Genomic DNA, 16,314 nt, shown 5'->3' with positions numbered 1-16,314 from the left:
ATTTTCTAATTTTCTTTGTGATTTCTATGGACTTTGTTTCATTTCATATGGATTATGTTGATAATTTTGTTTTTTGAGATAGGGTCTCACTCTGTTGCCCAGGCTGGAGTACAGTGGTGTGATCTCGGTCACTGCAGCCTCCACCTCATAGGCTCAAACGATCCTCCCAACTCAGCCTCCTGAGTAGCTGGGACTACAGGTGTGCACCACCACGCCTGGCTAATTTTTGTATTTTTAGTGGAGACAGGGTTTCACTATGTTGCCCAGGCTGGTCTTGAACCCCTGGGTTCAAAAATTCCACCTGCCTCAGCCTCCCAAAGTGATAGTATTACAGGCGTGAGCCACTGCACCCAGCTCTAAATATTCTAACTCCTATTTTAAGGTAGAATGTTCTATAAGAGTAAATTAGATCAAGTTGGTTGGTTATGTTATACCTATCTTTTATATCATTACTGGTTTACTATCTGCTTGTTCTATCAACCAGTGCAAGAGAAATGTTGAAATCTCTGTTATAATTATGGATTTGTCCATTTCTCCTTTTACTTCTGTGAATTTTTACTTCATGTAGTTTGTGATTCTATTGCTAGGAGCATAACTTTGAAGATTGTTATGTTTTCTTAAAGAATTGGTGCTTTTTATCATTATAAATTTTCCTTATATATCTCTGGTAATATTTCTTGTCCTAGAATCTATTTTATTTTATATTAATGTAGCCATTTCATTTTTCATATTATTTGTGCTTGCAGTATTTTTTTCATAATTTTATTTTTAACTCACATATCTTTATATATAAAGTGTGTTTCTTCCAGAGAGTACCATTGGATTTTTTTTTTTGAAAGCATAAATAACAAGACCCAGGCTGGTCTCGAACTCCTGGGCTCAAGTGATCCTCCCATCTTGGCCTCCTAAAGTGCTGACATTACAGGCCTCACCATGCCCAGCTAAGACTGGATTTAAAAAAAAAAAATCCGGTCCTACTATCTCTGCCTTTTAATTGAACTATGTAAATTATTTACATTAATATAATTATTAATATTAACATTAATATCTAATTATTGATATTGGCTGAGTTTAAGACTACTGTTTTGCTATTTGTCTTATCTGTTCTTTATTTCCTTTTTCTTTTCCTGTCCCCTACTTTTTTTTTGGCATTTGAGTTTCTCTTAATTATTGGCTTATTAGTTGTAAAAATCTTTGACTATATTTTAGTAGTTGCTTCAGGGTTTGAAACAATCATTTTTAAATATGCACAGGCTACTATCAAATAGCATGGTACTACTTCATGTATAATGTAAGAACTTTACAACAATATACCACTATTTTCTCCATTCCTGTCATTTGTGCTATTGTTAGTTTATTTTACTTTTACATGTCATAAACCCCATGCTATATGGTTATTATTTATTTTGCCTTCATTTTATTGCATGTGTGGTTGCACACATCAGTGATCCCAGCTACAGTGAGGCTGTGGCAGGAGGTTCACTTGAGCTCAGGAAATTTAGGCTGCAGTGAGCTGCGATCACACTACTGCACTACAGACTGGCCAACAGAGTAAGACCCTGTCTAAAAAAAATTATCTCAGGTTTTTCTTTATTTTGCCTTCATTTTTAAAGGATGGTTTCACTGGACATATATAATTCTAAGTTGACAAGGGTGTTTTTCTTTTAGCATTTTAAATATGTTTCATGATATTCTGGCTTGCATTGCTTTTGACAAGAAGCTTGTAATAATTCTTATCTTTCTATGTACATAAAATATCCTTTAAGTATCTTTTCTTCTGGTAGCTTTTAAGATGTCTATATATTTTTTTTTACATGGAGTTTCGCTCTTGTTGCCCAGGCTGGAGTGCAATGGCGCGATCTTGGCTCACTGCAACCTTTGCCTCCTGGGTTCAAGCGACTCTCCTGCCTCAGATTCCCAAGTAGCTGCGACTACAGGCATGAGCCACTACACCTGGCTAATTTTGTATTTTTTTTTTTTTTTTTTTTTTTTTGAGACGGAGTCTTGCTCTGTGCCCCAGGCTGGAGTGCAGTGGCGTGATCTCTGCTCACTGCAAGCTCCGCCTCCCGGGTTCACGCCATTCTCCTGCCTCAGCCTCCCGAGTAGCTGGGACTACAGGCGCCAGCCAACACACCCGGCTAATTTTTTGTATTTTTAGTAGAGACGGGGTTTCACTGTGTTAGCCAGGATGGTCTCGATCTCCTGACCTCGTGATCCGCCTGCCTCGGCCTCCCAAAGTGCTGGGATTACAGGCTTGAGCCACCGCGCCCGGCTAATTTTGTATTTTTAGTAGAGACGTGGTTTCACCATGTTGGCCAGGCTAGTCACCAACTCCTGACCTCGAGTCATCCGCCCGCCTTGGCCTCCCAAAATGTTGAGATTACAGGCGTGAGCCACTGTGCCTGGCCGCTTTTCAGATATTCTTATTATCATTGGTTTTCTAGCAATTTTACTGTAGTGTGCTTTGGTGTAATTTTCTTTGGGATTTCCTGTTCGGGTTTTGTTGAGCTTCATGGATCAGGGATTAAAATTTTCATCAAATTTGGCAATTTTGGGGCCACTTTTTTTGTTGTCGTTCTGTGTTTGTTTGCTTGTTTGTTTTGTTTTGAGATGGGGCTTGCTCTGTTGCCACCGCTTTTTTTTTTTTCAATGTTTTCTTTTTTCCATGCTTTACTTTGGATAGTTCTAATACAATGTCTTTTTCACTGATCTTTTCTTGTACAATGGCTAATCTACTTTTAATCCTATCCAATGAATTTTTTATTTCAGAAATATTTTTAGTCAGGCTTGGTGGCCCACGCCTGTAATCCCAGCACTTTGGGAGGCCGAGGCCGGTGGATCGCCTGAGGTCAGGGGTTCGAGACCAGCCTGGCCAACATGGTGAAACCCCCATCTCTACTAAAAATACAAAAAAAAAAAAGTTAGCTGGGCGTGGTGGCGGGTGCCTGTAATCCCAGCTACTAGGCAGGGCTGAGGCAAGAGAATCGTTTGAACCCCAGAGGCGGAGGTTGCAGTGAGCTGAGATCGCGCCATTGCACTCAGCCTGGGCAACAAGAGCGAAACTCCGTCTCAAAAAAGAAAGAAAGGAAGAAAGGAAGGAAGGAAAGGAAGGAAGGAAGGAAGGAAGGAAGGAAGGAAGGAAGGAAGGAAAGAAAAATATTTTTTAGCTCTAGAAGTTATGTTTTCCTCACACTTTCCATTTCTCTACCCTTTCTGTTCATGATTTCTTTAAATTATACAGTATATTTATAATTGCTTTTTAAAAAAAAAAAAAAAGTCTTATCTCCTAATTCTATCCTTCATGTCATTTCTGGGTATTTTTTTTTTTTGACTGATTTTTCTCTGGTTATGATTTACATTTTCATGCTTCTTTTTTTTTTCACAAGACTACATCTGAAAGCAAGATTTTTGTAGTTCTTGTTTTCTGTTCCTCTCCCTGCATTGTGGTGGATATTCACCTTGTTTTTTCTCTTAGGGACAACAGGCCTGTGCTGCCTATTGTCCAAGGTCTGAAAAAGTTGTTTCACATATTTTGTCTAGGTTTCTCTTTGTTTTTATGGAGGGCGATTCTGGTCCTGGTTACTACATCATGGCCCATTAGATTATCTTAAGATATAATTTAAAAACATATTTCTCCATTTTACCCCTATTGCTATGGTCCAAATGTGTCCCCCAAAGTTCATATGTTGAAACTTTTTTTTTCCCCTGCCTTATTCTTCCTGGACATATGTTGAAACTTAATTGCCAATGCAGTAGTATTAAGAGATAGGCCTTTGGGGCCAGGCACGGTGGCTCACACCTGTAATCCCGCACTTTGGGAGGCCAAGGCGGGCAGATCACGAGGTCAGGAGATTGAGACCATCCTGGCTAAGACGGTGAAACCCCGTCTCTACTAAAAGTACAAAAAATTAGCAGGGCGTGGTGGCGGGCGCCTGTAGTCCCAGCTACTCGGGAGGCTGAGGAAGGAGAATGTCGTGAACCTGGGAGGCGGAGCTGGCAGTGAGCCGAGATGGCACCACTGCACTCCAGCCTGGGCGACAGAGTGAGATTCCGTCTCAAAAAAAAAAAAAGAGGTAGACCTTTAGGAAGTGACTAATTTATGAGGGCAGAGCCTTCATGAATGGATTAGAACCTTATAAAAGGGTGATTTTGCTCCTTTCATCCCTCTGCTGTATGAGGACACATCCCTTCTGGATGCCACAAGGCTCTATCTTGGAAGCAGAGAGCAGCCCTTGCCAGAAACCAACCTTTGGTGCCTTGATCTTAGACTTCCCAGCCTCCAGAACTTCCAGAAGTAGGTTTCTGCTGATAATCAGTCTCAGGTATTTTGTTACAGCAGCACAAATGGACTAAGATACCTATTCTCTGATTCTGGTACTCTTATTAGTCATATATTGGATCTTCTGAATTAATTCTTTAAGTTTCTTTTTTACTTGCTTATATTCAGTTTTTTTTGTTTGTTTGTTCTTTCTGGGAGACTGTCAATTTTATCATTTAAACTTTATATTGAATATTTAATTTCCTCATCCTATTTTTAATTTCTAAGTGCTCTGTTATTCATGTTTCTTTTAAAAAATAGAATCTTGCTTTTATTTCAAGGTTATGGAATCCTTTTCATTTCTCTTAGGAAATTATAGTGGGATTTTAAAGGATTGTTTTCCTGTTTCCACATGATTTATTTCTTCGGAATTCTTTTTGTTTCCGTTTCTCTCTCTTTGATTTTAGAGGCTCTTTTCAGAGATCTCTTAATCCTGAGCTGCCTGTTTATTCATGAAAGTGAATGAGAGCTTTCTGTGCAAGGGCAAGGCTTGTTGACTGTCTCACTGTGGGGCAACTGGGCAGGCAGCTGGCATTTTCCCTCTGAAACTCTTAAATGTCAGGATTGGGAGATGTTTTCTCTTGAGCTAGTCAGTTTCCCTAAAGAGGAACGAATTCACCAACTGTTGCCCAACGTTTTAAAGCCATGTAGGCAGGGTTTGGAGAGTATAGCCTACTTGTATGCATGAGAGGGAGAGAAATATTGGCTAACATTTCAGTGTTTAGTCTTTCATGAAATCCACTCACTTTTTTTTTTTTTTTTTTTTTTTAGCATTACCATTTGCTGTGGTTTTTGACCCACAGACTCTGTGGTTCAACTTCTTCACCAATTAAACTTGTCCCCTGTAACTTTGTTGTTCAGGTATTCTATCCAGGCGTTCTTTAAACTCTCCTCTGCCCTCATGTTAACCATTCAATATTATTCAGTGCAAGTGGCCACTCTGTCTTTCTTGAAACTCCTTTTTCTCTTCTTCTACATCACTGACTCCTGATGGAGTCTTCTAACTGATCTCTAAATACTGGAGTGTTTCTGTGATTGGTCTTGGTCTCATTTTTTTCTCTGTCTCTATTGTCTTTCACCCCATGCCATGACTTTTAAATATCATGTAAATGCTGTTGACTCTCAAACTTTCCAATCTTACTTCTCCCTTAAACTCCAGATGCTTACTTGACATGTCCATTTCAATATCCAATAGGCATTTCACGAGGTGGAATTATTCTGTTTCTTCCTTATAAAGGCTACCAGTGTCTTCCTGATTCCTCATACAAAATTTAGGAGTCATCCTGATTCCTTCCCTTCCTTTATGCCTACATCCTGCTCATCAACAAGTTATATGAATTCCACCTTAAAATATAACTAATTACTTCCAAACCCACCCACTCCTCTTCATCTCTAAGCAACCATCTTCTCTTATTTAACTTCTGCAGTAGTCTCCCAACTTATCTCTTTGCTGTCATTCTTGAAACTCATTCTTCATATAGCAGTAGAGAATTCTTTAAAAAAAAAAATCCTTCAGTTGACAGAGGAAGGGAAGAAAAAGAAAACAATCCTTTCAGTGGCTTTCTACTGCACTTAGAATAAAGTAAAAACTTGTGATCATATCCTAAAATGACCTTTATGATCTGGCCTCTGTGCCTTCCTTTCTAATCTCATATTGTATTGTTGCCTCTTCATTCACTCAACAGTGTATTTACTGAGCACCTACAATGTATCAGAAACTAAGCTAGGCACTGGGTACCACACTACAGTGTTCCTTGGACACTCAAGCTTTCTTTGGCCTCAGAGCCTTTGCATCTACTTTTGCTAGTGCCTGGCATGTTCTTTCCCTAGCTCGTTGCATATCTTCTTTCTCATCCTTCAGATCTCAATGTAAATGTCATTTCTTCAGAGGCCTTTCGTAATAACCTGATCTAAAATATCTGCTGACTCCTTTTTTCTGTTATCTTATTTAATTCCTTCATAGCACTTTTCAAAATCTTCTCTGCTTAGGTCTCATTCTGTTACCCAGTCTGGAGTGCAGTGGATGGATCACAGTTCACTGCTTCACTGCAGTCTTGCACTTTGGGACAAGGGATCCCATCCTGGGCTCAAGCGATCCTCCCACCCCAGCCTCCTGAGTACCTGGGACTGAGTACCTAAGTACAGGCACATGCCATCACACGAAGCTAATTGCTAATTTCTTTTTTAATTTTTTTGTAGAGAAAAGGTCTTCTTGTGTTGTCCAGGCTGGTTTTGAATTCCTGGCCTCAAGCAATCCTCTCCTGCCTTGGCCTCCCAAAGTGCGGTGATTACAGGCATGAGCCACCATACCCGGCCTTGCTTGTGTATTTTCTTACCATTTCCTCCCTTGTCCCTCTGTAAAGTACACACCTTGAGGGTAGAGGCTTTTTTTTTTTTTTCTTTTTTTTGAGATGGAGTCTCGCTCTGTCGCCCAGGCTGGAGTGCAGTGGTGCGATCTTGGCTCACTGCAAGCTATGCCTCCTGGGTTCACACCATTCTCCTGCCTCAGCCTGTGGAGTAGCTGGGACTACAGGTGCCTGCACGCCTGGCTAATTTTTTTGTATTTTTAGTAGAGACGGGGTTTCACCATGTTAGCCAGGATGGTCTCGATCTCCTGACCTTGTGATCCACCCTCCTCGGCCTCCCAACCTGCTGGGATTACAGGCATGAGCCACCATGCCCGGCCTTTTTTTTTTTTTTTTTTTTTTTTTTAGTAGAGACAAGAGTTTCACCATGTTGGCCAGGCTGGTCTCAAACCCCTGACCTCAAGTGATCCACCCACTTCAGCCTCCCAAAGTGCAGGGATTACAGGCCTGAGCCACTGTGCCTGGCCGAGGGTAGAGACTTTGTCTTATTTATCATGTCTCTCCAGTATCTTAAGATGTGTTTTTCCAAGGGCCTGGAACAGTGCCTGGCACATGGAATATATTATAGTAGTTCCCCCCACCCCCTTGTTCAGTTGCCCTCAGTCAACTGTGGTCCAAAAATATTTAATGGAAAATCCCAGAAAAAATAATTTGTAAGTTTTAAAATGGATGCTCTTTTTTTCACTCTGTCACCCAGGCTGGAGGGCAGTGGCACAATCCTGGCTTCCTGCAACCTCTGGCTCTGGGTTCAAGCAATTCTCCTGCTTCAGCCTCCTGAGTAGCTGGGATTACAGGTGTGCACCACCGCTGTGGGCAAATTATTGTATAGGGTTTTGCCATGTCAGCCACGGTGATCTTGAATTCCTGGCCTCAAGTGATCGGCCTGCCTCGGCCTTCCAAAGTGCTGGGATTAGAGGCATCAGCCACCTAGCCCAGCTGAGTACAATGGATGCTATTCTGAGTATCATGATGAAATCTTGCACTGGCCTGTTTGTCCTGCCCGGGGCCATGAATTATTCCTTTGTCCAGTATTTCCATGCTATACATGCTACCAACCCATTAGTCACTTAGGTTATCATATCTACTGTGTCACTATTATAGTGCTTGTGTTCAAGCAACCCTTATTTCACTTGCCCCAAAGTTCAAGAGTAGTGATGCTGACATTGTAACCGTTCCTTTTTTTTTTTTTTTGAGACGAAGTCTTGCTCTGTCACCCAGGCTGGAGTGCAGTGGCATGATCTCAGCTCACTGCAACCTTCGCCTCCCAGGTTCAAGCGATTCTCCTGCCCCAGCCTCCTGAGTAGCTGGGACTACAGGCACCCGCCACCATGCACAGCTAATTTTTTTATTTTTAGTATAGATGGGGTTTCACCGTGTTAGCCAGGATTGTCTCGATCTCCTGATTGAGTGTTGGTATTACAGGTGTGAACCACCACGCCCAGCCTTCATTTATTATTATTGTTGTTAATCTCTTAGTATGCCTAATTTATAAATTAAACTTTATCATAGATATGTACATTTAGGAAAAACTAATATATATAGCATTCGATACTACCCATGGTTTCAGGCATCCACTGAGGGTTTTAGAATGTAGCCTTCACAGATAAGTTGGGACTACTGTAAATATTTTTTAATAGATTAACTTGATGGGGAGGTTCAGGAAAAGCTACATAGGGGAGATAATATCAAGTTCAGTCTTTAAAGAGGATTTGGGCCAGGCGCAGTGGCTCACGCCTGTAATCCTAACACTTTGGGAGGCCGAGGCAGGCGGATCACCTGAGGTTAGGAGTTCGAGACCAGCCTGGCCAACATGGCAAAACCCTATCTCTACTATAAATACAAAAATTAGCTGGGCGTGGTGGCACATGCCTGTAATCCCAGCTACCCGAGAGGCTGAGGCAGGAGAATCTCTTGAACCAAGGTGGTGAAGGTGGCAGTGAGCCAAGATCATACCACTGCACTCCAGCCTGGATGACAGAGCGAGACTCTGTCTCAAAAAAAAAAAAAAAGAGGATTTAGATATTGGTCATTAAATAGAATAATCAGCAATAATGAAGGTATTTATTTTGGCTGCACATTTATTCTGGTTATGTATTATTAACATGGTCTAAGAGTAATCATGTAGACAAAACATCTTTGTCTTAATGTCATGCAGAAAAATCTCCTTTGGGATCATTTAGAGGCTAGAAGTTTTGCCCTGTTATCAAACTCCCCTTTCTCTGTTTGGAGTTAAAAAGCATAATAGAATAACTCTTTAAAAGTAATGGCCGTTGCCAGGCTGGGTGCAGTGGCTCATGCCTAGAATCCCAGCACTTTGGGAGGCTGAGGCGGGCGGATCACTTGAGCTCAGGAGTTCGAGACCAGCCTGGCCAACATGGTGAAACCCTGTCTCTACTAAAATACAAAAATAAGCCAGGCATGGTGGTGCACATCTGTAATCCCAGCTACTGGGGAGGCTGAGGCAGGAGAATAGCTTGAACCTGGGAGGCAGAGGTTTCAGTGACCCAAGATCACGCCACTGCACTCCAGCCTGGGCTACAGAGTGAGACTCCGTCTCAAAAAATAAAATAAAGGGCCCGGCGCGGTGGCTCACACCTGTAATCCCAGCACTTTGGGGGGCCGAGGTGGGCAGATCCCCTGAGGTCAGGAGTTCAAGACCAACCTGGCCAACCTGGTGAAATCCCATCTCTACTGAAACTATAAAAATTAGCTGGGTGTGGTGGCAGGCACCTGTAATCCCAGATACTCGGGAGGCTGAGGCAGGAGAATCACTTGAACCTGGGAGGCAGAGGTTGCAGTGATTCGAGATCTTGCCATTACACTCCAGTGTGGGTGACAGAGACTCCATCTCAAAATAAAAATTAAAAAAATGTAAAATATATTTTAACTCAGAATTTATCCCATGAACGTCTTACATTTTTCACATTGTAAGTTGAAACAACTGAGTTGTGCTTCCTAAGGTCTTCTTACTTTAAACATCCACCCTGATTATTCAATGGTATTTTAGATATTTTGAGGAATTCATTTGTGCTAGAATACATATATTTATTTTCATAATTATATATTGCTTATAGCAGCTTTGGGATGAACCAGGTAATAGGTCTGAATTTGGAAACGAGATCAGTGTAACATTTTTAGGGTCACCAAATGGCTGTGTGGAAGTAGTTCTGAAAACAAAAGCTGTTTTTGGGAGAAAGAAGCTCATTCGTCCTGTGGTTCGTATGTCAAGAAATTATACCGCAGCTCATTCCGTTGCCAAACCAGAAATTTTGAGGTCATAGCAATGGCTCAACTCATGGATGACTGTTTCAAGGAAGCCTTCTATAGCCCTAGGCTGAGTTAGGACTATCACAATACTTATAAAAACAGTATCATATTGTAGTCTCATTACTGGTTGATTGTAGGTTTCTTGAAGATCAAGACTATATATTCCTTCCTTTGTTCTACGCTGAGTAGTATTAGTGCCTGACAAATACGTAGGTGGCCAATACATATTTGATTAAATGAATAATTGAATGAATATGGCATGATATGATATAACATGACATTAATATAGCTGGTACAAATTTGCGTAAGTTCATTCAGAATCATTTCAAGTACTTCCCCAAAAAGAAGTAGCCAAGAGAGAGTTCAGGTCTAGTCACAGTTACTAGAAACTCATTCATTGGGAGATCAGGCTTAAGGGGCAAGAAATCTAGTCTCTAGAAGAAAAAGTTTGATGGGAAAATAATGCAAAGAAGAGACACTTCCCTTCTCAGAGAAACTTTTATTCTGTTGGTGAGGGATAGTGGTATTGGAGTATAAAGGAGAAAACTAAATAAGAGGACAGAATTATACACATAAATACATTAAGAAGTAGGGATTCATTTGCTAATTTTAGAACAAATCCAGAGTAATTTTTAATGTGATATATTTATTTTATAGCTATTACAAAACATATTTTTCAATCATAATTTCATGTAAATATCTTAAAAATTAATTTCTGTTTACCTTCACATGCAGAAGTTGGTTGTCAATGGCTATAAGCTGATTAAGATTCTCCAATATTTCTAAATCTCTAATGTCATCAATATTATTATTGCTGATATTCAATATAGAGAGGGATTTCTGTAAGAAAAATAACCAAGTTAGCATTAGTAAATAGTCTAAATACTGTATATAGGAACAAGAAATCCTAATCTTTGAAAAGTTTAAGCTTGATCAGTTCAGGTTGTTTTGTTCTTTAGGCAAAAACATCAAAAGCCATGAAATTCTTTTTATTGCATTTGTTTTTCGATGAAAGTTTCAGAACCACAGTATGTCATATAACTTACCCGTTCTCCCTATAATTCCTCCATAAGTTATATTTTTCTTTTCCAAGATACAAAATAAGCTTATAGAATAAAGAAGCCAAGAATCAAAAACCAAAGAAAGAAAAAAAGATGCCCCAATAAACAAGTAACACAATATAGAAAAAATTCTTACTGTAGCTTTAGCAAATTATCATTTTGTGCTAAATATTACTAACATTTGTACTTACATAGGGGCTGGGTGTGGTGGCTCACGCCTGTAATCTCAGCACTTTATGAGGTGAAGCCGGTGGATCACTTGAGGTCAGGTGTTAGAGACCAGCCTGGCCAAAATGGCGAAACCCCATCTCTACTAAAAATACAAAAAATTAGCTGGGCATGGTGCTACACTCCTGTAGTCCCAGCTACTCGGGAGGCTGAGGCAGGAGAATCACTTGAACCTGGGAGGTGGAGGTTGCAGTGAGCAGAGATCGCGCCTGGGCGACAGAACAAAACTCTGTCTCAAAAAAAGATTTGTACTTACATAGGAAGAAAGTTTTTGTCTTTATTTTACTAAATAGGAAACATGACCAGGTATAAAATAGTATGTGGTTTTTATTTTTCTCTCTACCTGTCTATATGGTTTTCTCTTATCAATACATATGTTCAGGAACTACTTAAAATAATAATTAGCTAATTAACAGAAATTTCAGTGTTGCTATAACACTAAATCAGAGTCATCTCATGAGGCTCAGGAATCTCTACCAAGATGGAGTCAATCATTGCTTCATGGCCTTTTGGCTAAGATCAAGTGTAGTATCTGTTCTTATTAGTTAAAATTTAAAAAAAACATGGAGGCATCCATGCACAGCCAACCTTTAGAAAAAATATTTCCTGATACTAAAGTACTGGGAGAACTACTTCATAATTTTTATAAATTTGGGTCAAAATCCATCCACTATCCTCTATTTCTGGGCCCTCTAAAATAAAACCGATGAGGCTGGGCATGGTGGCTCACGCCTGTAATCCCAACACTGTAATCCCAGACTAGCCTGGCCAACATGGTGAAATCCCATCTCTACTAAAAATACAAAAATTAGCCAGGCGTGGTGGCGCACGCCTGTAGTCCCAGCTACTTGGGAGGCTGAGGCAGGAGAATTGCTTGAACTGGGGAGGTGGAGGCTGCAGTGAGCAGAGAGGTTGTGCCACTGCACTCCAGCTTGGGTGACAGAGTTTTTTTTTATTTTTTAAATAAAAATAAAATAAAATAAAACTGATGAAATCTGTAAAACAACTACCATGTCCCATTTATGTCCCCTGCCCCAGAATTAAAGTTAGCCTGTCCCAACAAGTCTCTTGTTTTGAGGATTATCAGGAGCCTAAGTGGTACCCTCTGGCTTCTCAATTTATTGTGGCACCTCCATCCAATGTGACTCGTTTCAGGTGACACAGTTGGAGCCCCAACCCCAGGGCTCCCAGGCCTACATAGTTCTGATGTGGTAGAGCTGTATGTAGTGCAATCTACAATCAAATTAGGATCCCAGGAGAAAACAACTTATTATTACAATGGCTCTCTACTAGATTAAGTTTCCAAATAATTGCACATTCCTCTCTCCATAGGCTTTTTCCTAAAATTTAAAATGTTGAGCCATGATAATCACCAAGGTCCACATTATGAATGAATGAACATCTGCATTAGAACTTCAGTTAACGTACCTTTTCACATTCTTCTTTTCATCCTTCGAGTTACCCAAAGAGGCAGGTTTTATTATCCCACTTTATAAATGCTGAGTCTCTGAGATTGTACATGAGAAAATCAGCTTCAGTCCTCAGATAAGCTCTGAGCTGGCCATATAAACATGAAGAGGATGTACAATGTCCAAATATACCTTCACCACATTCCTGTTTCATTATAACTTGTTAATCACTATATTCCTTGTCAAAATATTCAAATGTGAACTTACTGCCAGAGAATGAAGAGTTCTTGGATCAAACAGAAGCTTTTCCCCAAGGGGAAGCCTCTGATTCTCAACATGAAGCTCTCTTAGTTCTCCTAATCCTTCTAAACCTTCTATGACAGCAATGTAATTGCCTCCCAGATACCTGCAAAACATAGACATAATTCTAAATAGACATTCTGAGAATGTCATGGTCTTTATTAAACGTGACAAAAGTGTAATAACAAAATCATTGAGCTGAACAAAATTATAAATGTGGAATGTTGTATTATATTGAATCTATGAAAGGTTGGTTTATCTAAATGAGAACAAATTATATTCTTACACTTAATTTAGTCTAAAAATACATTTTTTTTGCTTTTTAAAAAAGTGAGCGAATTGCAACATACAATTCATATGTTGCCTAACATATGAGGAGCCCTAGTAGTTTGATAATAACCATTTCTGGGTTGTAGGTTTAAAAAATGAAGATTTCATGGCTAGACACAGTGGTTCACACCTGTAATCCCAGCACTTTGGGAGCCTGGGAGTTCAAGACCAGTCTGGGCAACATAGGGAGATCCCATCTCTAAATAAATAAATAAATAAGCAAGCCAGCCAGTCATTGTGGTGCATACTTGTGGTCCCAGCTACTCAGGAAGCTGAAGTGGGAAGATCACTTGGACCTAGGACATCAAGGCTGCGATGAGTCATGATCGTGCCTCTGCACTCCAGCCTGGGCGACAGAGCGAGACTCTGTCTCAAAACCAAGAGATAAAAGAAAAATGAAGATATCTGGGCCTAACCCCTGGAGATTCTAATTTGGATATGTAGGTTGGAACCCAGTGCTCTGCATTTTTAATAAGCATTCACTAGCCAACTCTTGTGTCCCCATTCTGAGGCTTTTAGCTGGTTCTTTGAGGAGCATGATAGTTATTCCAGTCTGGGGAAATTGGATCCACCAATCTTCATTGCCTAATTATAATCACTATAGGTAGTAAATGCCTTTTTACAATCAAGTTTACATCAATAGGATCAATTATATGACACAGATGGTATGAGATATGTGATTCTGAAAGGCACATAACTCATCTGGGTTCCGTGGAAACTTCTGTTATCAGTTGAGCCCACATGAGAGTGTTTTAAGTATCCCTATTAGCCCTTAAGACAACCCTTCCCCAGAATGAAAAGTATATCAGGCTTAATAAAACACAAATTATTAATATTATATGTGAAACAATTTACTTCTTGTTAATAATAGTATGAGAAAATAGAAATTGAGGTCTGTTCCACAAAACCCATGTGGGAATCATATGGTTTTTTTCATATATGTATGAAATCATATCAATTTCATATTGAATTTACTTTTGGAATTTAATGCAAAAAATGGAAATGCCTTCATGCAAAAAAATATAAGTACCATAATCATAAAAATCAGATACATTCTTAAAAAATAAAAGCACTTACAGTTTTTCCAGTTTCTTTAATGACCTGAGGTTCTCTATACATGAAATACAATTGTTTTGTAGGTACAAGTGGGTCAGATTTGTGGCATAATTCAGGTTAGTGATTTGACTAATACAATTATCATATAAATATAAAACACTAAGATTTTTGCAAAGAGAGAGATCTTCCTAAAAGGGAAACAAAAACATGTCAAATGTAATTACTCCTGAAAACTTAAAAGTTTGTTTTTAACAAAAATTTTCAGTTGATCATTCTACAAATTTCCCTAAGGTTAATATAAAAGAACAGTATTTCTCTGTTCTTGGCACAGTTAAAACAAGACCAGACTGATTACAAAAGAAATTCTGTAGTATTTTTTCTTTTTTTAGAAATTCTGTAATTATATCAATAAAACTGGAATTGTTAAGATTTTTCCAGTGCAAGCAATTTTCCTTGGAAGCAATCAGGCTCCTCTGGAAGTTGAAGCATTGAATAAATTACTGTCTCAACATTATAAATAGGGTTTAATATTTCTGTAGAATTGTAAGTCAACTATTGTGGTTCATAATACTGAAAATTGGGAGTCATCTAGACATCCAAGAATAATAGATTTTTTTTTTTTTTTCTGAGATGGAGTCTCGTTCTGTTGCCCAGGCTGGAGTGCAGTGATGCCATCTCAGCTCACCATAACCTCTGCCTCCTGGGTTCAAGCGATTCTCCTGCCTCAGTCTTCTGAGTAGCTGGGACTACAGGTGTGTGCCACCATGCCTGGCTAATTTTTGTATTTTTAGTAGAGATGGGGTTTCACCATGTTGGCTGGTCTCGAACTCCTGACCTCGTGATCCACCTGCCTCGGCCTCCCAAAGTGCTGGGATTACAGGTGTGAGCCACCGCGCCCGGCCTCATAGATTAATTTTTTAAAAATTATGATAATGCTATCAAAAGAAATACCATAGAACCATTAAATATCCTTTTGTTTCTTCAGTAATATCTAATACATAGGTGAAATTCATAATATATAGTTAAGTGAAAATAGTACATTCAATATGACCCACTATTGTAAAATTATATGAATAAAAGACTGAAAGGATATTACCTAAATATTAAAAGTGATTGTGTCTGAATAGGATTACATTCTTTCTTATTATATGTATATTATATGAAAAAGAACACCAATTACTTTTTTTTTTTTGAAACAGGATCTGCCCAGGATGGTGCCAAACTCCTGGGCTCAAGTGATCCTAGCGCCCCAGCCTCTCGAGTAGCTGGGATTATAGGCATGCGCCACCATGTCCAGCTACCAGTTACTTTTGAGATAAAATAATTAAAGGGATTTTTTAAAAGGCTGCCATTTCTTGTGTCATGGCAGATCAGCCTACAGTAAATAGACAAGCGGTAAAGTGAAGTTCTGCTCAAAAATTTCTCAGCCTTCATTAAGTTAACTTCTTTTAAAATACAGCTATGTGTTGGAAACTGTAAGTTTAGAAGTTATTCTCATTTTAGTGTGAATTACTTTAACCAATTTGCCTTCCTTCTAACAAAGATCATCCACCCTGGAGGAGCACTGATTGATGTGAGGACAGAGTATGAAATAGGGGCTTTACTGGGGGCTCTCCAGAGAAAGTAGTCTTATATGATATGATGTAGAGAGTTCTGGGCAACAAAAGAGAAACATGAGGTTTGGGCAAAGGAATTCATGGGAAGAAGGATCACCAGGAAACCAGAAAGGGATCTAGAATGGGAGCTGGGTTGGGGTCCCTACAAAACAACCAAGCATTTAATTGATCATTTTGCCTGGGGCATTAGTATTTCTTTCATTTGTTCAATAAATATTTATTAAGCACATAATATGAGTCAGGCATTGTAATGGATGAGGGATTTAGAGTGATGTGAAACAATAGACATGATTTTTGCCCTCAGGTAGTTCCTGTGTTTCCAAGAAAATTTATCTCACTTGTAGTCTAGCATTTACTGTAGAC

General features: G+C 39.4%; 1 protein-coding gene and 1 pseudogene across 3 annotated transcripts in view; one reads left to right on the top strand and one right to left on the bottom strand.

Moving 5' to 3' along the window:
• Positions 1–16,314, bottom strand: part of PPP1R42 (protein phosphatase 1 regulatory subunit 42) — a 63,042-nt gene that overhangs the window by 35,801 nt on the left and 10,927 nt on the right. For all 3 annotated transcript variants that reach the window (XM_012496074.2, XM_030795221.1, XM_030795222.1), the window contains 3 exons: positions 14,357–14,523; positions 12,917–13,055; positions 10,675–10,791 (listed from right to left, as the gene is read on the bottom strand). In XM_012496074.2, coding sequence (XP_012351528.1) covers positions 10,675–10,791; positions 12,917–13,055; positions 14,357–14,523 — 423 coding nt within the window. The remainder of the gene's footprint in view (positions 1–10,674; positions 10,792–12,916; positions 13,056–14,356; positions 14,524–16,314) is intronic.
• Positions 11,734–11,832, top strand: LOC115830757 (annotated as a pseudogene).

This window comes from Nomascus leucogenys, chromosome 16 (genome assembly GCF_006542625.1).
Source record: "Nomascus leucogenys isolate Asia chromosome 16, Asia_NLE_v1, whole genome shotgun sequence".
Classification (NCBI taxonomy): domain Eukaryota; kingdom Metazoa; phylum Chordata; class Mammalia; order Primates; family Hylobatidae; genus Nomascus; species Nomascus leucogenys.
Note: the sequence above shows the minus strand (reverse complement) of the source record. Positions and strands in the feature narration are given on the sequence as shown.